Source organism: Myxocyprinus asiaticus, chromosome 17 (assembly GCF_019703515.2).
Source record: "Myxocyprinus asiaticus isolate MX2 ecotype Aquarium Trade chromosome 17, UBuf_Myxa_2, whole genome shotgun sequence".
Taxonomy (NCBI): domain Eukaryota; kingdom Metazoa; phylum Chordata; class Actinopteri; order Cypriniformes; family Catostomidae; genus Myxocyprinus; species Myxocyprinus asiaticus.
In genome coordinates this window covers 15,589,973-15,616,060 of record NC_059360.1, presented here as the reverse complement: position 1 = coordinate 15,616,060, position 26,088 = coordinate 15,589,973, and the positions used below count along the sequence as shown (strand labels likewise).

The 26,088-nt window shown below is 37.4% G+C and overlaps 1 protein-coding gene across 1 annotated transcript; it reads left to right on the top strand.

Moving 5' to 3' along the window:
- Nucleotides 1-44: 44 nt before the first annotated feature.
- LOC127454860 (heat shock 70 kDa protein 4L-like) lies at nucleotides 45-26,088 on the top strand. Its single transcript, XM_051722341.1, has 19 exons — nucleotides 45-388; nucleotides 1,449-1,506; nucleotides 3,547-3,687; nucleotides 4,151-4,273; nucleotides 4,358-4,457; nucleotides 6,468-6,601; nucleotides 6,686-6,930; nucleotides 8,865-8,941; nucleotides 9,340-9,491; nucleotides 9,797-9,903; nucleotides 11,524-11,657; nucleotides 13,771-13,967; nucleotides 17,209-17,286; nucleotides 18,922-19,065; nucleotides 22,200-22,325; nucleotides 22,468-22,575; nucleotides 22,760-22,879; nucleotides 24,767-24,928; nucleotides 25,067-26,088. The coding sequence occupies exons 1-19, from the start codon at nucleotides 282-284 to the stop codon at nucleotides 25,241-25,243; spliced, it is 2,490 nt and encodes an 829-aa protein (XP_051578301.1). The 5' UTR covers nucleotides 45-281; the 3' UTR covers nucleotides 25,244-26,088.

The window sequence follows — 26,088 nt, the reverse complement described above, 5'->3', positions numbered from 1 at the left end:
GCTCCAATCCAGTCTCTTGACAAATGCGCAGGTTTACCCACATATTGCCGGTTGACAATATTAGCGGAGGCTGCAAGAATGCAGTAGAACCGTCCTCTGATAGAATAAGAGTGGAAGAGCTATCTGTATAAAGCCAGACTTACAAAATAGCAAGGAATACTTTTAGCACTCTCGAAAAAAACGACACATACTCTTGAATAGGAGTGTTGTGTTACTCTCACCCATCTGAACTGTTAAAAACTGGACTGGAGGCGCTAAGAATAAAGAAATAAGGATTGAACATGTCTGTGGTGGGCATTGATGTGGGTTTCCAGAACTGTTACATCGCTGTTGCCAGGAGCGGTGGCATTGAAACCATTGCAAATGAACACAGTGACAGATGCACTCCGTAAGTATAGCATTGCATCCCTGTAAAGTGATGCTGTGTGTTGTTACGCAACGTTTGCTGTTGCTTAGCTGGCTATGTTCCCGATCCAGTGTATTTTTCGGGCATATCAATTTTTACAATGCAGTTATTGTTCAGAACAAAATATATCATGCCTGTGAAAGCATTGCTATCGTAGGGTGTTTTGTATTTTTAGTGATTGCACTCAATTAATAGTCATTAGAACAGCAATGCTACTTGCTACCTTACGTTTTTAATCTTTATTTGATGTTGGGAATAAGCCTGGTTAAAGATACGCACGCCATTAATGCCATGTGTAATTCCCATATGCCATTCCCACATTAATTCGCACACAAAATTGCTTATATTGACTATAGTGGAGATACAAACTGCATGTCTATTGGCAAGGATAGGTGTGCACGGGCAGTGCACGTGAACGCTTATAATCTCACACACTGGACTGGGTGAATCCACGACTGTGACGTCGTGTAATGTTGGTTTTCCAGTGGACAAATCCACACACTCATAATATTTTGGGCGCGGCAGCACACAAAATCAGTATAAAATACTGTAAAAGTATATATTGTACGTTGTATTTTTCATAAAATGCACTTCACGCGCTCTTTTGGTCGAATGGCCCTGCGCGAGCACTAACCAGGTGTAGTCGGAGGTCACTGCAGTGCTGCTTATCCTCAGTTTATCACGCAACACTTCTCACAGCTGACAATTTACTCATGATATAGCATAATTCTAGTGGCTATGACATTGAGTTATTCCTTTGCTGCCTCTTATGAGGAAATATATTTAATAACTCCAGGTACAATTTTTTTTTTTTTTTTTTTTTTTTGCAGTTGTAAGCAACCTTGACATAATTTGACTTGTCTTGCTAAATCAGAAAAGCTTGTAGACTTGTGATAAACGCTGTCCAAGGTGCTGTTCCACACCCTCCATGATCCAGTTTCATTATGCAAAGCAGAATGTTTACAGCTGTGTTGAAATGGAATGTGGAGGCTGTTATAATATGTGTGATAAATGTATGAACATATATCATCTTTTCCAACAGAACATGCATTTCATTGGCCTCTAAAAACCGGACCATTGGAAATGCTGCGAAGAGCCAGGTACACAATATTAAATAAATAATTGTATGCATTTACAGTGGGGTTCAAAAGTCCACATTGAAATTCTGAAAAAGACATATGATCTCAAAAAAGAAACAGAGAAACATAAAGATTTTGAACTATGTATAGGTCACTAAGTAAATCAACCGTGCTAATTCCTTTGTACGAAATGTGAGATTTCCATGTTTCCATTAAAGCAAACAAGATGCTTTTTGGAACATTTTCGAATCATGCTGGAATAACATGGATCTCAGTCGTGCGCTTGTTTAGTTTGATTAACAGCTCGAATGCATGTTGTCATTAAAGCAAAATATAGTTGTAATATAAGAATATAATTATATATTTTTTAATAAAAAAAGATAAAAAAAAAAAAAAGCAAAATAGAAGCATTTTCACAAGTGGACTTGCACTTTTGAACCTCATTGTACATTGTAAAATGTGGTAACCTTCCATTGTTACCTTAAAGAGCTATTTCTACTTGATCTAACCCTTAAACAAACTTATGTTGGTGTAACCTAATGCATTCAGGGTGATTTAGTGGTGTTTAATGATATTTTTGTGTCTTGAATCAAACCAGTTAATTTAAAAACTTTACCACATGAAGCAAAATTATTATAATTTTTTTTATCCCCTTTTCTCCCAATTTGGAATGCACAATTCCCACTACTTAGTAGGTCCTCGTGGTGGCGCGGTTACTCACCTCAATCCGGGTGGCAGAGGACAAGTCTCAGTTGCCTCCGCTTCTGAGACAGTCAATCCGCGCATCTTATCATGTGGCTCATTGTGCATGACACCGCGGAGACTCGCAGCATATGAAGGCTCATGCTATTCTCCGTGATCCATGCACAACTTACCACACGCCCCATTGAGAGCAAGAACCACTTAATTGTGACCATGAGGAGGTTACCCTATGTGACTCTACCCTCCCTAGCAACGGGCCAATTTGGTTGCTTAGAAGACCTGGCTGGAGTCACTCAGCACACCCTGGATTCGAACTCACGACTCCAGGGGTGGTAGTCAGTGTCTTTACTCGCTGAGCTACCCAGGCCCGAATGTCGCCATTTTTAATCGTTCAGTTTGCACAGTTACACCAGTTTTATACAAAACCTTCGTAACTTTTGGTCTCCCATCTGCTGCGACTCCAGGGGTGGTAGTCAGCGGCAATACTTGCTAAGCTACCCAGGCCCCCCTCATGAAGCACAATTTTTAAGTTAAAGGTATAGTTCACCCAAAAATTAAAATTCTCTCATCATTTACTCACCCTCATGCCATCCCAGATGTGTATGACTTTCTTTCTTCTGCTGAACACAAATGAAGATTTTAGAAGAATATTTCAGCTCTGTAGGTCCATAAAATTCAAGTGAATGATGGCCAGAACTTTGAAGGTCCAAAAAGCACATAAAGGCAGCATAAAAGTAATCCTTATGACTCCAGTGGTTAAATCCATTTCTTCAGAAGCGATATGATAGGTGTGGGTGAGAAACAGATCAATATTTAAGTCCTTTTTTACTATAAATGTCCACTTTCACTTTTACATTCTTCTTCTTTTGTTTTTGGCGATTTTGCATTCTCTGTGCATATCGCCACCTACTTGGCAGGGAGGAGAATTACAAGTACAAAAGGACTTAAATATTGATCTATTTCTCACCCACACCTATCATATTGCTTCTGAAGACATGTATTTAACTTCTGGAGTCGTGTGGATTACGTTTATGCTGCTTTTATGCTGCTTTTTGGACCTTCAAAGTACTGTCCACCATTCACTTGCATTGTATGGACCTACAGAGCTGAAATATTCATCTAAAATCTTCGTTTGTGTTCAGCAGAAGAAAGAAAGTCATGCACATCTGGGATGTCATGAGGGTGAGTAAATGATGAGAGAATTTTCAGTTTTGGGTGAACTATCCCTTACACATTTTTTCAGTGTATGTTTATCTGAAAATTACATGAATATAATCACAATTTTGGTATGATACTCTATATTGGATTCATGATTGTTATTAATGTTTTAACCAATAAACACCCCTCTTCCCTCTGTAGATCATAACTAATTTTAAAAACACGGTTCACGGTTTTAAGAAGTTTCATGGTCGCACATTCGATGACCCTTACGTTCAAGGAGAGAAATCCAAGTTGCCTTACAGCCTTCACAAACTGGACAATGGCAATGCTGGAATAAAGGTAATATAACTCTATCACAGTAAATGTACCCCAAGGGTACTTAAGCAGGTTCCAGGGGCTCTTTGGAAAATTTGAATTTTGCATTGTTAAACCTATAAAACATAAAAAAATATTTAGATTAAAATAACCAATCGTGATTAATTTCATGACTAATGATCTCATTTTATTTCCTTTTTAAGGAAAGAAAAAAATATGTTTGTAATGTGTGCAAGATTTATAAATTGTGTAGATGACACTTTAAATTACTTTAAAAGTATTAATGATTACTCTAAATGATATGCAGGAGCATATGAGTTTTGTATTATTATTTTTTGGGCATTTTGCCATTTTTATTGACAGGCACATTAGTAGGGACAGGACATCAAGGGGTTAGAGAGAGGGGACTAGGATGGAAACATGACCCGGGCTGTGCTAAACCAAGCTACATATCCTCTCATATACCTTTGTAATTTCTGTGTCACAGGTACGTTATCTGAATGAAGACAAGGTGTTTACCATCGAACAGATGACAGCCATGTTGCTCACCAAGCTGAAGGAAACTTCTGAGAATGCCTTGAAGAAGCCTGTTGTAGACTGTGTAATATCTGTAAGTGATTCTGAATCTCTAGTAGACAACTCTAGGACCAGTAGTGCTTTTGACATGCTCCTAATGTCTGCGGGCTTTCTCCAGGTCCCCAGTTTCTTCACGGATATCGAGAGGAGATCGCTGATGGATGCCACTCAGATCGCTGGACTTAATTGCTTGAGGCTGATTAATGACACAACAGCAGGTCGGTGAAATTAAACTGAACATGGTCAACACAAAGTTTGTTTTCAACTGGTAGTTTCTTAGCACTCATTATAGACCTTATTCACAGTAGCGCCATATACTTGATTTTTGACATGAATGAAAACAAAGCTGGTTTCTTCAGTGGCATGCACTGTATAAAGCCGGATGTTTTTTTTCAACTGAAATTTCTTGGAAAGATTTTTTTTTTCAATGTTTCGTCAGCGGAATGATCCAAACCCATTGAAGAGGCTTTGTAAGTCTATCCTTCACAGCCTCATTGTCATTCCCATCAAAATGAAAGATGGCACTACTGTGAATAAGGTCCAATCTATTTTTAAGTAATAGTTAAGCCTAAAATGAATTTTTTTTCATGTTGTTCCAAACCCGTATGACTTTCTTTGTTATGCGGAACACAAAAGATGTTTTAAAAAGTATTGCAGCCTGTCTGTTAAATACAATTGCAGTTGATAGTCACTACATTTACATTGAAACCAGATAGTGGGTTATTGCGTTCTGGTTTACATGCACTGTATAAGCGATGTACACTTTACTCCCGTATACATGCGGCTCGGCCTGTAAGCAGCTTTCTCCACAGCAACGTAATTTCCCCGCAACGCTTGTGTAAATAACAAACATGGTATCCAACGAACACTTTGCTATTTTATTCTCCGTAGCTTAACTTTATTTCCAGATATTCCAGAGATGTTGCTGTGTTTGTTTCCTTAACTTTGCATCCTGATCTGCAGTGGAATTGCGCTGCAGTAGTGGGGTTTGCCTCTTACTAAAACTCTGGGATTCCCCCAGTGTAGGAGCGCATATATGCGAACGTGAGGGAAAGTTGATATTTTATATTGGTGTGTGTATATATGGGTATAGTTTATAGTGTATGTGCTTTCCCACTGTACTCCCAGACATGATGAATTCTTTCCGCTGTGTTGACTTGTTGTTGGGCTCCATCGTATGACGTTTGTTATCCGGTCTGTTCAGGCACATGCGCACTCTTCAAAAACCTGTAAGAACACCGCTTATGCGTTTATATGACCACATAAACTGCGCTCTCTGGGAGAAACCTGGGTGTGTTAAACTGCTTTCTCTTAATCTCTTAAACGGCGTAAGGAAATCGGCGTTCTTGTTTGCTTGATGTTTCAGAACGGCGCTTTCTGCAAAAACCCTGGAATAAACTGTTTCCTTAAGTGCATGTAAACGTGGTTAGTGACTCACTTTAAATCTTAAAATGGACCCAAAATTATCCAAAAGTAGTCTATTTGACTCATATTTCACAATCTAAGTCTTCTGAAGGCATACCTTAGATTGTGGTAGAAAATTCCAAAATGTAAGTAATTTTTCAGGGAAAATCATGGCATCTGTTCCACATTCATAAGCACTATAAGAGAGGCTTTTTGAGAATATGAGGATGAGTAAATGATGAAAGAAATGTTTTTATGGTTGAACTATCCTTTTAACTGTTGAGATGTCAATCTCTCTGTGCTCGAAAAAGTAATATCCTCTAGCTGACTCTCTGAGGGTGTTGAGGAAGCAATTTAACGTGTGATGATGATTGATGAGGACATGGTTTCAATTTCAAATGATTACAATTTGCTTCCCTTGTGTAATGAGCTGTTTCATTAGTCATTTTCAAACCTTTAGACAGCAACTTTCTGCAATGATAATGATGTTGCCAAATGCTCCTGTTGGTAACTAAACAGCTGTTTGTGTTATGTGCATGTGGTTTGATTGACTGTGAACAATTATTTTTGCTTACAACAACTACACCTTCAGGCATTTGTTGTGATGGCCACATGTTGTGAAATCCAATATGCTAATAGGAAAGAAAAATATCACTATGGAATCAAAGACACTAAATTCACTAAGCAGTTCACCACTTGCACATGCTAAAACAACACAGATGGGTTATATTTGGATAAACCATTTCTATATGTTGAATTATTCTATCCTCTAAAATTACAGTTCCCAAAGCCTTTTCACACTTTTCATTTGATTCTTGTTTCAGTGGCCTTGGCTTACGGCATCTACAAACAGGACTTGCCAAATCCAGAGGAGAAGCCCCGTAATGTCGTGTTTGTTGACATTGGTCACTCATCTTATCAAGTCTCCATTGCCTCCTTTAACAAGGGCAAATTGAAAGTCTGTGTTATTCTTACTCTTTCGTAGAATATGTTCACATTTTTGACATTTTCAAGGCATTCTCAACCCTTTTGTTTCTTACAGGTGTTGGCTACGGCATTTGACCCATATTTGGGTGGACGAAACTTTGATGAAATGCTTGTGGAGCATTTCTGTGAAGACTTCAAAAACCGTTTCAAACTCCATGTTAAAGACAACCCAAGAGCCTTGCTAAGACTCTATCAGGAGTGTGAGAAGCTGAAGAAACTCATGAGTGCAAACTCCTCCGACCTGCCTCTAAACATTGAGTGCTTTATGAATGACATCGATGTCCATGGGAAGATGAACAGGTAACTCATATTTAACCTCAGATTCATTTATTAAATAAACATTTAATCAGTTTTCATAAGAAAGAGAATAGTGTAACAGACTGTTATGAAGTACTGTTACTGAGTTGTTATTAGCAATTATATGTACTAGAGGTCAACCGATAGTGGATACCGATAACTAAGGTGGTGGGAAAGCCGATAACCGATTAATCGGATGATAGTTTTTAAAATCAGTTTATATAATAAAAAAAAATACATTTCTTAGTCTTTCCTTACTATGCTTAGAACTTTGCCGATAAACGATAGTTTCAAAAAGCAATTTTCGGCAATGGTTCGTTGGTAAAACCATTATACCGGTCAATCTCTAGTATGTTCATGCAAAGTTTTGTCAAATAAAAAGCTTGCAAATGAAACATTTCAGTCATAATAGAGCTGCTCAGTCATGACTTCAATTTGAAGACCAACATGAAAGGCTTATTCACCATGGGTTCCCTAAGGAATTTCCTATGGATTTTTAGAACAGGAGTTTTTGATTTCTGAGTAAAATAATGTCTGTGGTTAACATTGCTTGAGAAGACTTTTATGTTATGTTTTACAAAATAAATTACACAAGAGTGAAACCTCAAATTTAAATTTTAAAACCATTACAAATGTAAGTTGCTAACAAGTCGCAACATCAGGACTAGAATTGTTGTTGGAATAATTATGTCATTCGTTAAGCACAAATTCATTTTCAGACTGATCGCACTGTGTATTCGGCAACAGTAGGTCTAAAGTTCTTCTGCTGAAATTGGTCTGTGCTTACCGAATTTCAAACCACTGTCCCCACTGGCTGAAGCTGGAAGTGTTGTTGAACGTATGGGCTCGTAAATCCCAAAGTATACTTCAGTTTTGACGTGTTGCCACCTTGTGGAAATTAGTGCAGATAATTCCAGGCGCATGCATTCAGAGTATGCATTGTTAAAAAATTGGCCCAAACGTGTTTAGTTCTCCAGCACTCTGTTGGGTAAGTTACTTAAAAATAGTATTTCACTACCAATTACTAATTATTTTTCTAGGATTGTAATCAGATTAATTTACTAATTACTTCATTGAAAGAGTAATCACATTACTAATTACTTTACTTTTAAGTTACTTTCTAAAACACTTTTCCGCTCAAGTAATTAAAAAAGATTTCTATATTTCTTCCTTGTTCATTGTTACACACAAGTCATGCACCCTGCACCTCATGTTTCTCTGTCACAATGACACATTACGGGGCCATAATTCATGTATTCTGCATAAATAATATATTAGAAATAAGCACAACCCTATATTGTACTTTAAAGTAAATTAAATAAATTGAAAGTCAGTAACTGTAATCTGATTACAATAATTTAACATGCAATGCATTACACTACTTTTTTTGACTAAAGAGTAATTAGATTACAGTAACTATTTACTTGATTACACCTAACACTGCCTGTATGCAGCAAATTGTAACCTCCGAATCATGCTGACCATTGTTTATGTGAACGTGATTACTGGTTCCCACGGGACCAGAACCCGTGCCTTGGAGGTTGCACTAGAAGAAAAATTGTTCACACTTGATTTGGTGCAAAAACATCTTATGAAGGATGTCACTTGTCAGTAATTCAGCAGAATGGGGTTGCTATAAGAGTACATAAACATTTCGAAGCATCATGTGGATTTCCCTTTGCCATTTTAGATGTGACAGGAAATGAGAAAGTCTGTTCATTTAAAGTTCATTTAAACCACAGACCTTATTTTACTCAGAAATCAAAAACTGCTGTTCTAAGTACTACCCTATTGAAATTCTGAGGAAACCAATGAATTTTCTAATTCTCTTCTGATTTTTTAGACTACAAACTGAAAAAGCCCTATAGATAATGGTATTTCTTTTTTTTATTGAGTTCATGATTTCAGAAGAAACATGTCGATGTGATTTTACACAGGGCTCAGTTTGAAGAGATGTGTGCTCAGTTCTTGGTGCGAGTGGAGGCGCCATTGAAATCGGTTATGGAACAATCAAGTAAGCAGCAACAAACGACCCAGTTGAACTAAAGGAATATTTCATCCAAAAATGAAAAATATGTCATCATTTACTCACCCTAATGACTTGTTCCAAACATGTATGACTTACTACCTTCTGTTGAACACAAAACAGCATGTTTTGAGGATTGTGCAGATAGCTCTTTTCCACACAGTGAAAGTTAATGGTGATGGATGCTGTCGAGCTCCAAAAAATGACAAACAAAGCACCATAAACGAACTCCATATGACTGACTGTGACACTCTTTATTCCAAATGTTCTGAAGCCTTACAACAGCTTTGTGCTATTTTACCTGACTGCATACATCCCCAAACTTTGTTTGGAAAAGAGCGTGAAAATTCTGCTAAATGTTCTAATTTGAGCTCTTCCTGGTGCAGAGCTTAGCAGAGATGAGATCTATGCCATTGAGGTGGTGGGTGGAGCTACCAGGATTCCAGCCATTAAGGAGAGAATCTCAAAGGTTTTCGGGAAAGACATCAGCACTACACTTAACGCAGACGAGGCTGTAGCACGCGGGTGTGCACTACAGGTAAAGAGTCACCTCTCAATCATGGGACATGTACTCAGATTCAGAATTTAAGGGTGTGTGTAACACAGAACATCTGAACAATATTCTTGTCAGTTCTCCAAGGAGTCTTTAGATTCTGTTGCAAAGGCAGAAGTGTATTAGTGTATGGATTAACATGCAATGCTGTCTCTGATTTCTTACTCTAATACCCTATTTAGACAGCTTATGTAACAACATTTGCTTATGTATTCATAAATGTTTATTTTTTCTGTGTGTGTGTGTGTGTGTGTGTGTGTGTGTGTGTGTGTGTGTGTGTGTGTGGTAAGTGTGCAATCCTGTCTCCAGCCTTCAAAGTCCGAGAGTTCTCCATTACAGACGCAGTTCCCTTCCCCATTACTCTTCGCTGGAAGTCTCAAACTGATGAAAGTGTTGGGTAAGACTCAATCAGATCCACTTTTAGAAACTGTTTGAATCCACATCTCTGAAACAAGCATTTATTAATTAGTGGCGTTTGCTATGGGAAGCATCATTAGTACAATTGCTCGTTTCATTTTGGTGCCTGTATATTTTACAGTTCACTATCGTATATTTAATTAAAAGAGATAACGTTAATATACCAATGTACTGGAACTACAAAAATTGGCTTTTACTTTTAAATGTACTGGTAAACACCATAGTAACACAGGCGTGACCAAGTATCAAGAGTGACCCTTCCATGAGCAATGGCCAATATGTATGTATAAACAGTGCACAGTGTCACTCGTGCCACTAAAATAATGCAATAAACATGAACAAAACAATATAAAATGTAACATAATTCACCAAAAATTTACATAACTGATATCAAAAATAAAAAAAACCCAAATAATTTAATTAAATAAAATCAAATATGATGGGTCATGCAGGGACTTTTTCACCGTAATATTAGAAATAGTTTACTGTAAAAGTACATTTATTGTTTATTTCAACATAGTATACATTTTTACCATTAAAGGGATAGTCTCACCCAAAAATTTAAATTCTTTCATCATTTACTCACACTCATGTCATCCCAGATGAGTATGATTTTCTTTCTTCTGCTGAACACAAACTTTAAAAGAATATATCAGCTCTGTAGCTCCATACAATGCAAGTGAATGGTGACCAAAACTTTTTAAGCTCCAAAAACCACATAAAGGCAGCAAAAAAGTAATCCATAAGACTCCAGTGTTTAAATATATGTCTTCTGAATAGATCCAATCGGTTTTGGGTGACAACAGACCAAAATATAACCTCTTTTTTCACTATAAATCTTGACATCAGCAGTCTACTTGGCGATCATGATTTCAAGCTTGATTACACATCCTAGCACCATCTAGCACTCTGCTTCCTAGCGCAATCTAGCACTCTGCTTCCTAGCGCAATCTAGCACTCTGCTTCCTAGCGCAATCTAGCACTCTGCTTCCTAGCGCAATCTAGCGCTCTGCTCATGCATCAAGCACTAGAAAGTGTAATCAAGCTTGAAATCATGATCGCCAAGGAGACTGCAGATGTCATGATTTATAGTGAAAAAGGAGTTACAATTTGGTCTGTTCTCACCCAAAACTGATTGGATCACTTCAGAAGACATTGATTAAACCACTTGAGTTTTATCGATTACTTTTATGCTGCCTTTATGTGCTTATTGGAGCTTCAAAGTTTTAGTCACCATTCACTTGCATTGTATGGACCAACAGTGCTGATATATTCCTCTAAAAATCTTTGTTTGTGTTCAGCAGAAGAAAGAAAGTCATAAATATTCCTTTAACTAAGGTAAATCATCCAATTTTTAGAAAAAGATTTTTACAATATTTTACTATACTATGACACGTATTGTCTAGTTAAATAAATATACTTTTTCTACGTTAATGATAAGGACCAATTACTATAGCATTTGTACATTCTTTTACTGTTAAAATTACGAGCATTTTTACAATGTAGGGACTTAGAAGTGAGGTTTTTGACTTGGGCGACTAAGAAAATTGAGTGCTTTAATCTAGTTCATTTATTTACACTTCTGTTCTCCTCTCTTCAGGGAATGTGAGGTGTACAGTAAGAACCATGCAACACCTTTCTCCAAGGTCATCACCTTCCACAAAAAGGAGCCTTTTGACCTGGAAGCGTTCTATAGTTCTCCACACGAGCTACCCTATCCAGACAGCAAAATAGGTGAGTATAAGTGTGTGTTGTATGGCTTGCTAAATATTGAGGTTGACATTCTGTAATGGTATTCTTAAACCAGAAGGATCGGCTTGAGATGATTCACTTCAGAGCTTTAGTCGGGTTTCTCTAACCTAATTTACAACCAAAATGAGACCAATTACTCTGGTGAGGAGCTCAGGGGACCTTAAATAAGTGTTCATGTCCTCATGTGATTATGAATGCCCTCAGCATATTGTGTCAGAGCACCTGTTATTTCTTCAACACATGAGCTCAGCTGAAGTGGGTTAGAGATAGGTCTAACCTCAGGGGGATGTCACAAAGGTGTCAAAATACACCCACCAGCCAGTAATTAGGACTGAGACATGATGTCCCATAAGCCTTAACTCCCTCACATCATGTGCCCTCTGCATTCGCTCCATATTGAGTGTGTGTTAGGGGCCTAATACACTCCCATACGGCAATCATTGAATCTCTGTGGCTTTGTAAGAGCTTTTGCTGTTCTTGCTAACTCTTTAAACAATGTAAAGTTTAGGTATGGGTCACATTGATTAGTCGACCCAACAACAGGCTAGTCGATTAGTGAAGTCGACTAATTTTACTGTATGTTATTTTAATCTTGATATTTTTAGTGGTGGTGGTGGTGGATTAATTAGCATGCTGACATTTTGCTGTGTGGAAAAGTTGCTTCTTTAATTCATCCTAGGCTTGGCATCTGCCGTTTTCAAATAAGATTTTCCCGATGATTACTGATATATACTGGGATTTTTTCAGATACAAATAGGGCTGCTCGTTGTACAATAGTCTTAATCTTTCTTTTAATATTTCTCAACACAACTTTGGTAAAGTGTGAGCTGCAGGGTAAATTAAAGGGGATTTCACATCAGACGTGTCTAGTTGACGACATGGCGTGTTCTAAAATTAGAAACAGTTATTTTCTATGAAGGTACGCACATCGCCGCTGACAGAGCTACAGCTCAAAATTCTGCAACTCGCAACTCGCATACTTTTCCTATTGGAACAGCCCATTCAAGGCTACATACAGAGAAATTGCATTATAAACGTCGGCATTTTTTGTTGTTGTTGATTTTCTGCCCTTTTTCTCCCCAGTTTGGAATGCCCAATTCCCAATGCGCCCTAAGTCCTCGTCGTGGCGTTGTGACACGCCTCAATCCGTGTGGCGGAGGATGAATCTCAGTTGCCTCTGCGTCTGAGGCCGTCAATCCGCACATCTTATCACATGGCTTGTTGAGCGCGTTACCGCAGAGACATAGCGCATGTGGAGGCTTTGCGCTATTCTCTGCGGCATCCACGCACAACTCACCACGCGCCCCACTGAGAGCGAACCACATTATAGCAACCACGAGGAGGTTACCCCATGTGACTCTACCCTCCCTAGCAACCAGGCCAATTTGGTTGCTTAGGAGACCTGGCTGGTGTCACTCAGCACACCCTGGATCGCGAACTTCAGGGGTGTTAGTCAGCGTCTTTAATCGCTGAGCTACCCAGTCCCCAAGCCATTTTTAACCGTTCAGTTTGCACAGTTCCACCAGTTTCATACAAAATCTTCATAACTATGGTCTCCCATCTGCTGCAACACATCAGCTTATCCTGTGTACCTACCCGCGACCCGCTTCAGTAAATGTTATATCACGCCCTTGTGGTTTCCCAAAGCTATTACGCCAGACTACATTAAACAGAAGGCCAGCTGACAGTGTATTGGAAAGCACACAAATTAGGCTTCTAATTTAAATGTTGGCTAATGTTAATATATCGATGCCTCAAAAATGTATTGATAAAATAACGTGCCGATCAGTAATCAATATATCTATATTTTATGACATCCCTAATTGATCCCCTTTAAAGCATCGCCACTACAGCCATACACATTCAGACCAAGGACTAGATGGACATCTTTGGTCATTGCATTGCATCCCACCACGAGTGTCCCAAATTTGAGATGGACTTTCAAGTTATAAAAAAGCTCCTATATGTATATATATATAAATTACATTTCCCTAGTAAAGTTGGAATTTACAAGTGAATGATTTGAAAGAAAGCGCTAATCCTTGCTTATTTTGTGATTGGGAGTCTGATTATGTCTTTGTTCTGTTGTGGTCAGGCCGATTTACTGTCCAGAATGTTGTGCCGCAACCTGATGGGGACAGTTCAAAAGTGAAGGTGAAAGTGCGTGTGAATGTGCACGGGATCTTCAGTGTGTCCAGTGCATCTCTGATAGAGAAGCAGAGGGGAGAGGCAGAGGACGTGCAGATGGACACAGAGCCTAATGTTCAGAATGAAAGCAGGCCTGATGAACAGGTAAGGGACAACAGGTTGGCCACCATCTCCCCATCTCCTTTCCACTGCTAAAGGGGTAAAAAAGTTAGAAAATGTGAAAATCCTGTGATCATTTGCTCACCCTCATGTTGTTGGAATATAGGAACAGACACAAATTTAAGTCATTATTAAAGATGTCCACATCCAAGTTAGGTTTGATACAAACACTGCATCCAAGTATCCATACTATATAATAAATAGTATGCCAAAAACAGTATGCCAATGGAGAGGAAGTCCGAATCCATAGTATTCATGAAGCAGTAAGCGAGAAGTACCCCGATGACCTGCTATTTCAGGTGAGATTCTGAAGTCTGGATCGACTGGACGCTTTACGATCCCATAATCCTTTAGGAGCTGAGGCGACGTCACGTTCAAAATGCTGGATTTAAAAAAGTGGTGGTGAATTTCATGTCGGACAGCTCTTCTCAACTGTAAGTGCTATATATACCAAGATAATTGTTCCCTGTGCTTAAATGGTGCTTGATTAACAAAACCTGAGTGGATTGTTTTCGCGTTTGTTGTTCTTGTGACATATATTCGGGTCAGGAGACAATGCCCACGTACCCGGATGAAGTATGTCCGAAATCTCTTTATACTACTTGCATGAATACCTAAAAGAATGCACTGTTGTGCCGGCAGACAAGTGAATCCTTCATCGAATACAGTACTGTGGTGAAGGGGGCATGGCTGAGCGACGTCTGTGGAGAGCGAGGTCGAGAGTGCGAGTGTTGGTAAGGGTTGGCACCTGTGGGAAATCACCTCTAACAGCTGTTTTGTGTTTGCAGTGACAGCGGAGAGTGATTTAAAGGGCGATCCAGACCGCTGGAAGGGAGAAAGAGCCGAGCCTGCTCGTGTGTGTCAGTGCAGCTAATATTTGAGTTTGAAGCTTTTGAGTGAGAAAAAATCAAAATACCTTTAGAGTTTGATTTGCCTTCTCCCACTTGGGCCTGGAGGAGCACCTCGAAGCGCTTCTCCTGCTTCATCTGCAGCTCCATGAGGACCTGGTGTTGTGCTTGGTGGATACTGGCGAGGGACTTGAAGACTTCTTCCAGCGGCGAGGACGTCTTGGCAGCGTATCCTTCCTCCTTCCCGGAATTTGGCACCACTCTGGCAAAAGTTCTTAACTCTCTCAAGTAGTAAGCGGGAGATGGCGAATAAAACTGAAAAGGTATTTTTATTTTGTCTCACTCAAAAGCTTAAAACTCAAATGTTAGCTGCACTAACACACACACACGTACATGAAGGCTTGGCTCTCTCTCCCCTCCGGCGGTCTGGATCGCCCTTTAAATCACTCTCCGCTCTCAATGCAAACACAAAACAGCCGTTAGAGGTGATTTCTCACAGGTGCCAACCCTTACCAACACTCACCCTCTCGACCTCGCCCCCATCACCACAAGTACAAACTGTGACAGTACGCGGTTTCGGATGCAGCAGAAGTCTTTTTAGCATGGTCAGTCCACTCGGCAGCCATTTTTTGAATGCTCTCGGCCAGCTATTTTTCTGTGTAAACAAGCAGCATACAGTGCTGCTCCTATCTACTTGAATGGGGAAAGACCGAAACACTGGTACCATAAATTGCGCTTCTTTACTTAGATTATGTTAAAAAAACGAAATTTTCACGGCTTGTATTGCTAATGTGCATGCACGTTGTCGAGTTGATTGACAGGCGATGTCTGTATCTTAAAGGTTATTGGCTCTTTTACCTGTAAGACGGGACTTCCTTTCTACATCCGTTGACCATTGGGCATTCGAATTTCTCCCATTAATTTAAATAGAAATGGCCCGTCTCTGCTAAATAGGCTTTGGTTTGATATCAGTAGTGACGTGACCAATCGTCATTGACGATGATGTGCCATGTGACTGATTTTTGAAACGGCAAGTCTGAATATGTGGACGTGCAAATGAAATTTGAGAGATTTGGCAAAGAAGAACAGTTACATTTTGGTCTATTCCTCATACAAAGCTATCGCATGGCCTCAGAAGACTTGGAATATAGTGTTTTAGTCATATGGACTACTGTAATAGTGTTTTATTGTCATTTTGAAGCCTGACAACCCGGATTTATTTTTATTATATTGAAAATAGCGGGCAGTGTATTCCTCAAAATTTCTCCTTTTGTGTTTCACATAAGAAAGAAAGTCATATGGGTTTAGAACAACACGAGGGTGAGTAAATGATGACAGAAATCAATTTTTTTGCTAAATTATTCCTTTGAAGAACTGAATTCTAAATATTGAAAATCTTTAGGCAAACGAATGGAGTTTGTTTTGTCAGGTTTTTACCATTTCCATCGTGGACAAGACTAGAGAGTAATATTTAAATAGTTCTCTCAAATCCATTGAGAAGACTATGAATATTTAACATAGATTAGAACTGCTTATACTTACCGGCATTTAAACATTAGTGTTCTGTTGGGTAGAGGCTTTTCAGTCTTTCAGAAAAAGCCTTTTTTTACTGTTACTATTTTAAGCTGCTCACTGCTCTCGTCATTGAAGATGACACTTATGTCACTGAGCAGTGGTTTTGTCGTTCATGTGTTAGGTATAACTTTATTTAGCTCACCAGTGATTTGACATGCATGACAGGAACAGCAGTAATTTGACACAAGGGGAATATCGGCAAAAGGAATATCTAAAATGCGGTGGTAGGATTTGGTTACTTCAGATGCGTGGTTATGACTATTATATTTAATATTTGTGGCTGATAGCCTGCAGAAACCCACACCAGTTTTTTTTTTTTTTCATTCATTCATTCAATCAATCAAGCAAGCAAGCAATCAAGCTATTCTATATACTGTATACATTGATGGAATGTGTTTTTAGTATGTACAATATACCTGTTGTGTGTGTGTGTGTGTGTGTGTGTGTGTGTGTGTAAAGGTACCATGCACCATATCTAACATGCACTGCAATCTCTCCACAAGGCTAAACATACCAGTAACCAATCAAAGGCAGTGCAAGCCACTCAAATCTGTTGTGACCCAGAACCTTCCCACGCATTCAGTTTAGTCTCATTCAGCAATTTTTGCTGAATTTGTGTCGTGAATGTGACAGGAGTAGGTCTAATGTGTTTTATACAGTAATGATTATGGCTCTTAAGCTCGGCTATTCAATAGTCCTCTACTTATAAAGAATGTACAAAACAAGCACTGTAAGCTTCTTAATTTATCTGTGAAGAGTAAAGATCAAATGCCACTGATGCTGTTTTTATACATTTTTCATAGAATAAAATGCAAGTGGACCAGGAAGGCCAAGCAGAACAGCGAACTGAAGAGGAGAGAATTAATAACTCTGGTAGCAAGGTACAGTTAACCGTGCAAATATATGTGAATGTGTTTTTACATGCTGTTTCTTTATGTGGTCTTTTTTGTACCAAAAATATCTTCATTTAGTATTTCCATGACCATTTTTCACTCCTTTTTTTTTTTTTTTTTTGTTACTGTACCTTTAAGACTTCTATGTATACACCCTCTTCGCATGTAAAATGAGTAACAACACTTACTTACAGGCTGTGGTTTTGCTGTGGGGTCCAATATAGTTGGCATGGCCACATACTTCAAAGCCTGCATTACATTGTGACAGTTCACAAAACAATCTGTGCTGAAATGTGCCACACAAACTGTTAAGATCAAATTGAAATGATCGTAGACCTTTTTAAAAATAAATTGGTGCTACATAGTGAATAATGGCAGATGCTACACACAGCCAGGAACAGATGTACACTTTACCACATTTTACTCTTAATCATTGTTTTAATGAATAATAGTGTCAATCCTATTAATATACATTAATATAAGGGCTATCGATTTAACGTGTTAATTCAGTGCGATTAAATATATAAAAAATAAGGCGTTTAAACATTTATGCAATTAATAATGTCTTCGGACTGTAATAAGGAATATTCCTACCATCAGACAAATTTAAGCTTGAAGTACTATCTGTTTTCTCCAGGGGGCAGCTCCTTGGTTCAAACACAGCTTAATGGAGCATAAATCCGAATGCAGAGATCTCAAGATGTGTTTTAAACTACGTTTAACTTGACACAGCAACCTAAAAATGGTATGATTATGACGCGGCGCAACCAAAGTATGACGCTCCAAAAGTGTCTGTCTGACACAGGTGTACACTGACATTTTATTTATAATGATTTAAATATAGCTATTTTTAATTATTTAATCATTATATGTTGAATTATTATTTGAGGTGCTTTCTCAGCAAATATTTACGAGTGTGATTCATTGTGATTAATTGGCATACCATTTAACTAATTTGATCAAAGGTTTTACTCGATTGACAACCCTAATTACTATACATTATATACGGTCATGTAGAGCCAGATTTTAAACCAGTGAGAGTTCATTGTGAGTGTGATGCTGCATAAATATACAACTCAGATTTACTGTGTATGGAAAATATCTGATCACTCGCGTCTCGTTTTTCGCGTTGCGTCTGATTTCAATAGATGGTTCTTTTGGAATGAGGAAGGGACCCACTTTATATTAGGTGTCTTTAACTACTATGTACTTAAGCATTTGAAAAAATGTACTTATTATGTGCATAGGTGTTGTGCATTGCACTTACATTTAAAGTACCTGCATTTAATTACATCTGTAGTTACACTGTTAACCTTACCACTAAACCTAACCCTACCCCTAAACTTAACCCTACTCCTAAACTTACCCGTACCTTAACCTCTGTAGCAGCAAATATGAATCTTGTGAGAATTTTGCTGAACAACATGTAGTTACACAAAAAGTACATTGTATTGTATATATTTTAATGTTAGTAAAGAACAGTTAAAGACACCTAATATAAAGTGGAATCGGAAAATGTTTTGAGTTCTGTGAATTATGATATAAAATGTGCACTTTAAAGCCAGTGATAGATCTGTGTTTTCCTTTTATAATTTCTGACTCATATTTTCAATACTCTTATAGGATGGTGCATCCTTTGATAAACAAGAACAAGGTGCAAGCAGTAGCAAACCCAAGACAATGGTAAAGAGCGTTGATCTGCCCATCTTGGCTAACACCACCCGACAGCTGGAAAGAGATGTGCTCAACAGCTTTGTTGAATATGAGGTGAGTGAACAGTGCGTTTCCTTTCAGTTTCAGACTGCCTCAGTTCCCTTGAGTACATGTGGTGTTGGCATTGATTTAACTCAGCTCAGTTCAAAGCACCCATTGCATTTCAAAGCGCAGCTCCTTTTTTTGCACTTTTAAGCAGAATCCATTTTGAAAATAAGGAGTTAATATAAATAATTTTTTTGTATGGCTGGATTTAGTTTTACATTTAGTAAAAAATAAACAACCTCGGGCAACTGATGAAATGATAAAGATCAATTAGTTAATGTCAATAGTTTACAACAAATTTCATTTTTTTGTAGTTGATGCATTAACATATTCAATTCAACTGCATCAAAATGCATAGTCAATGCAAATTTGCAATAATTAAATTCAGTTTTCCAGACACTTTGTTTACGTATGTAACAACATTTTTTTTTGCTGCTGTTGTCTGATGGTCTTCTTATCAATGTTTGTGCAAAAATATGATATTTTTTTATAACCTTTCATTTTAATTACATTTCACCATACAAAGAGTGCAAATGACATTACTTTTGTTAAATGTCCCATCGAATTTGATTTCTAGATAACTTATCACTGTAAAAAAATGATCATAATTTGTTAGATTACAAAAAAATGTACTCTTGTAGTAACATCAAATTACTTGGTTTTAAAATCATAAATTTTCTTCATTTTCTTAATTAGGACACATCAACAAAAGTAATTTTTAAGGGTAAGATCTTGTTGCAAGAACTCCACTGAACATTTGCCTATTACAGTGTGAAGAATGAAACACAAATTATGATGTAAAATTTGGTAAATGTGTTAAAAACATTTAACGAATCTCACGCATCAGTGGATTAACTTGAATAGCAGCTTATTGTTGTCTGGATCAAGTACCGAAATGTGCTAAATGCCAATATTGTATCACCAATATTGTATTTTTCTACCATAGTACTTTTTATTTACATTCCCAGTATATCACACAGCCCTAGTTTGTAGCTGCTGACACTTTGCTGTAGAATGATTCCTCCTGATGTTCCTCGACGTTGTCCAAATAAAGTGAGGATTTAGCATATGCCCTAAATATCCATGACTGAGCTCAATTCAGACCTCAGGGAAAGATATTAGTAGATCATTACATCAGTAGAGCGCCAGCACAGCTCTAGGCGTCAGATTCATGTCCTACAATCAAGGCTGGGCATTCATGTCAAAGCCTTGTGCTTGTCATTTTGTGTTAAATTAGAAAACACAACATGTCTGCGTGCACATTTTGTCTCCATTGGGAGTTTCAAGTTATGGCGCCCATGATGATCACATTAGATATGTACTGTACTCCAGAACTGTATTACATTTAGTTTTGAAGTATTTCAAATTTCAATTAATTTCATGAACTTGAATTGAATTAGAATTGAGGGAGCAAACAGGATACAATATTGTAAATCATAATTTAATTTAAGGAAATTGTTATAAAACTCCCTTTAGCATAGTTTTTGATAAACCATTTTTATTATAAATTACATATACAAATATTATTGTACACATCACATGGGATATTACAGAAACATTAAATTATACTAATAATCAATATTTGAAACATAACCTTTATATATATATATATATATATATATATATATATACACACACACACTGGTGGCCAAAAGTTTGGAATAATGTACATATTTTGCTGTTTTGGAAGGAAATTGGTACTTTAATTCACTAAAGTGGCATTCAACTGATCACAAAGTATATTCAGGACATTACTGATGTAAAAAACAGCACCATCACTATTTGAAAAAAGTCATTTTTGATCAAATCTAGACAGACCCCATTTCCAGCAGCCATCACTCCAACACCTTATCCTTGAGTAATCATGCTAAATTGCTAATTTGGTACTAGAAAATCACTTGCCATTATATCAAACACAGTTGAAAGCTATTTGGTTCGTTAAATGAAGCTTAACATTGTCTTTGTGTTTGTTTTTGAGTTGCCACAGTATGCAATAGACTGGCATGTCTTAAGGTCAATATTAGGTCAAAAATGGCAAAAAAGAAACAGCTTTCTCTAGAAACTCGTCAGTCAATCATTGTTTTGAGGAATGAAGACTATACAATGCTTGAAATAGCCAAATAACTGACGATTTCATACAAAGGTGTACACTACAGTCTTCAAAGACAAAGGACAACTGGCTCTAACAAGGACAGAAAGAGATGTGGAAGGCCAGATGTACAACTAAACAAGAGGATAAGTACATCAGAGTCTCTAGTTTGAGAAATAGACGCCTCACATGTCCTCAGCTGACAGCTTCATTTAATTCTACCTGCTCAACACCAGTTTCATGTACAACAGTAAAGAGAAGACTCAGGTGTGCAGGCCTTATGGGAAGAATTGCAAAGAAAAAGTCACTTTTGAAACAGAAAAATTAAAAGAAAGGTTAGAGTGGGCAAAGAAACAGACATTGGACAAAAGATAATTGGAAAAGAGTGTTATGGATCTTTAACCCCATTGAGCTTTTGTGGGATCAGCTAGACTGTAAGGTGCGTGAGAAGTGCCCGACAAGACAGCCACATCTATGGCAAGTGCTACAGGAAGTGTGGGGTGAAATGTCACCTGAGTATCTGGACAAACTGACAGCTAGAATAACAAGGATCTGCAAAACTGTCATTGCTGCAAGTGGAGGATTTTTTGATGAGAACACTTTGAATTAATTTAAGAAGTTCTGAACATTTTTTTCAAATTGCAATAGTAATTTTTCACATTATTAATGTCCTGACTATACATTGTGATCAGTTGAATGACACTTTGGTGAATAAAAGAACCAATTTCTTTCCATAAGAGCAAAATCTGTACATTATTCCAAACTTTTGGCCACCAGTGTATATATATATATATATTCTTTATTTCTTCTGACCATTATGGGAAGAACTTAATTTTCCAGAATACTCTAATTTACTTTATTTTAATATTTATTCACATATATTTTTTAATACTAGTTTTGGGTACAATGTAGTAAACTTTTTGTGTTGCAAAATTAAAAATATTAATTAACAATATTGAATATAACCTATTAAGTTACAATGGTGTTGTCAGTGGCAGAATAGAGGAAAGTTACAATGATCCGGCGTATGAATATATTGCATTCTGTCTTTCAGAAAAAAATGATCATTCAGGACAAGCTGGAGAAGGAGAGAAATGATGCTAAAAATGGCGTGGAAGAGTATGTTTACGATCTGCGAGACAAACTGTGTGGCATCTTTGAGAAATATGTCACTGAGGATGTGAGCATATCATCTCTTTGTTATCTGTAGTGCTGTTGTTGTCAGTGAAGACACTGTGGAGCTTAAATCTTGTTTTTTTCCACATCTAAATAATTTAACCCATCCCTGTCATTCAAAAGACCTCAACATTTTTCAAATTTAGGAAAGTAACCGGCTCACCCTAATACTTGAGGACACAGAGAACTGGCTGTATGAAGAAGGAGAGGACCAGGAGAAAGAAATCTATCAGGAAAAACTGGCTGATCTCAAAGTAGGTATATGTATATTTAGGTAATTATATTTTCTATAACCCTACCCCTAAACCTAACCTTGCCCCTTTACACCCACTGACTTACCCCCCCCACACACATATATAGTTTCAGTTTTAGTAAGACTTATTTCATAATGCTGCATGGATGTTTGCTACAGCAGGATGTTGTGTTTGGGTTTTGTAGAAGTTTGGTGAGCCCATTGAGGAACGGTACAGGGAGCATGAGGGTAGACCAAGAGCATTTGATGAGCTTGGCAAGAAAATTCAGCTTTTTATGAAGGCTGTGGATGTGTATAAACAGAAGGTAAGCTATAATACAGTACTTTATACAGTAACCCTTTAAGCTCTGTTAGGGTGTTTTTAAAGATTTCCTGTTTCAGTGGCATACCCAAAATTAAAGGCTTATAATTTACAAAACAACAACAAAAAACACAACAAGGAGCTTCATGTGTTTGGTATCCTTTTAAAGAAAACTTTTACTTTTTTTATGATATAGATTATAATAAATTATGAGACTTTTTTTTTCTTATATTTAAAAAAAATACAATTTCTTATATTTGCTGATTGACATTATACTGTATAACTCCGGGTGTAAATTAGGTAGCTCTGAAAAACTGCTTTTGTTTAGTTTCCAATCATGTCACCTGTAACTGAAAATTTTGTGTTGATATGACAAAGCAATCAAAAGTTATAGAATTACAAAAATAATTTATCCTAGCATCCAAAATCATCAAAAACATAATAATTGTACATAAGAACTAATTACACATGCAAATACAACAATGACTAAAGGTATGATCTCTCTCTAAAGCATGCAGGCATAAATAACAAGATGTTCAGTTCCATTCTGTGTCATTTGAGTCATCATTGAGTCTGTGTCGTGTACTTGGCGCCATCTCCTGGTGGTCATATGTAATTAGAGTGAATGATCCTCTCTGCCCATATTTGGATGACTTCCACCTCTGGTTGCAGCGATCTGGGGCCATATTCACAAAACATCTTAAGGCTAAAAGTAGCTCCTAACTTGCCGATTTAGGAGAAACTCTTAAAAATAATGGACGTGTCAGTCCTAATTTTAGGACTCCTAAATTTTTGCTCTAAGAGTATTTCACAAAGCGTTTTAGCACTAAAACCAGCTCCTAAATCTGTGAAAAGTTAGGGGTAGTCAAGAGGACTCCTAAGTCACTAATACCAAATCACAAACAATCCTAAAATGGCTGTTGCCAGCAATCTGCCTCGGAACGTAAACCTTTTAGAAACATTTCACGATAATGAGCTTTTAAAAAGGTATCGCCTTAATTGTGAGGGTATTATGAGTGTAGTAGAACTAGTCAGGGATGCAGTCACTTCACCAACAAATAGAAACAACCCAATAACACTGGAGATTAACTTGTATGTCAAAGAAATATACTTGGCTTTTACTCGCTGATTGTATTCTACTCTTTGAGAGCGTTCCAATAACATATGACATATGGCTATTTGTTGTTTGATATTTTTACCGATTACAATAGTATGTGCAGTGCAAAATTGTTAATAAATTATCAAAGTGGGTCACTTCTGATTTCTCTGCAAATTTCAAAGCACTAGTTCAGTTTTGGTCATAATGCTTACATTGTAAAGTACAGCTTCTAAGCTTTAAAACTATACCTATTTTGTGTTGGTCAAGACTGTAATTATTCATATTTTGATAATTATTTTTTCAATTTTTTCCTCCAGCTTAAAGGGTTAAACCATGGTAGAGCTTAAATTTGTGGCATAGATTTATTCTATAAATGGGAAATAATTGGAAAACTTACTTAGTGTGCCTTGTTATGTCTCCCAATGTCCTACAGGGGTCATGTACACTTTACGGTTAAAGTCAACATGAAAAAAAAACATTTAACTTTAATAATGTGACATTTTAAAGAGTGAAACAGGATATTTATCAAAAAACAAAAAGTGGGATTTGATTGTATTCATTGCGGATTGTGACAGATTGTGACAGCCTCTATTTCAGTTGTTTTATCCAGTCTTAATTTCATTACTGTTCAGTGGGGCTTCAGAGGTTCACATTCATTTTCATATGGTTTTAAATCACCATAAATATTGCACATTAAAGTAATGTTGATATCTATTTAGCACTGAACAGGTCCGCTGAAATGTATGGGAGAACATTAAATACTGTGGTTCCATTTGCGTTTTGAACCAACAGGACGAACGTTACCAGCACTTGAGTCCTGAGGAGATGGGTGTAGTTGAGAAGAGTGTGAATGAAACTTTAGGCTGGATAAATGCAAAGATGAATGCCCAGAGCAAACTCACTATTGCCCAAGACCCAGCAGTCAAAGTAGCAGACATCATTCAGAAAATTCAGGTTTGTGCCATTTTCTGTTCAAAATAGACAAAAGTATGGCAGCTCATACCTATTTCTTTAAAGTTCCCATTAAAAGTTTATACCTAAAAGATTAAATTAATGTAAATACTAATCCATCTGACCCATGTTACATCGCAGGAGTTAGAGGAGGTTTGCAATCCTGTGCTCAACCGACCCAAACCCAAAACCGAGGAGCCCGTAGAGGAGGGAGACAAAAACAACGAAGCACATAACGGCCCTGCGGTACAACAAGGTGCTGACAGCAAAGGCAATCAGCAGACAAAACCTCCATCTGGAGAGATGGAGGTGGACTGAGCAATTCCAACCAACTCAACCAACTGGTTTTGCTGCCATTCTCACTCAAGCCACTATTAAACCTTTTCAACTTACACTGAACCAATAGCTGGTACCATTCTCTTTATGTCCACCACTCAGTTGGCTGTATTTGTGCATCTGTTTGTTGAAGTCTGCTCTTCTGTTGGTTTTCTCTTGAACGTTACAGCTGTATTTTAAACTCAGTTCGGGATTGGACATCAATGATAGAATCATATAAAATAGATGTAGTTCAATAGCCGAAACAAATGCGGCTGCTCTTTACAAAAAAACCAAAAACAAAATAATGTGATACTTGCATTTCGCACTAACTTGGATTGGGAACATGAATTGAAATACTGTTCGATCAATTGTTTCGATTGCGGAAAACAAGCAAATATGTATGCAATACATATAAATGTGTGGTATATATTTGTATTGAATATATACGTTTCCAAAGGATGTGTTGTTTAGAGCCTGTAAATATTATTTTAGTAATTTGAATTTATGGGTGCTTAGATATAGGTACACTCCTATTGTTGACATTGCAGTGCTTTCACTTCCGTAGTGTCATATGAAAGTAGAATGTACGGAGCCGTTCATTACCTATTTTTCCCCAATTTTCATGCAATCCCATATCAAGTCTTGAGGTTTGATGATCACATATAATAAAATATGCCTTTATGACTGAATCCTTGTTTGCTGCCGTAGAATACATTATTCTGTCTGTGTATATCACAAATTTAATTATTCAGTCTGCTAATCTGCATCAGAACAGCCTTAAACCTTTTTTTTTCTTCTCCCAAATTTGGAATGCCCAATGTGCTCTAAGTCCTCGTGGTGGCGTA

Excerpts from the sequence above, each read along its gene's own strand:
- LOC127454860 (XM_051722341.1), top strand. The coding sequence starts at position 282 with ATGTCTGTGGTGGGCATTGATGTGGGTTTCCAGAACTGTTACATCGCT. Across the intron at positions 389-1,448 it reads CACAGTGACAGATGCACTCC|AACATGCATTTCATTGGCCT; the intron begins GTAAGTATAGCA and ends CTTTTCCAACAG. Across the intron at positions 3,688-4,150 it reads ATGGCAATGCTGGAATAAAG|GTACGTTATCTGAATGAAGA; the intron begins GTAATATAACTC and ends TCTGTGTCACAG.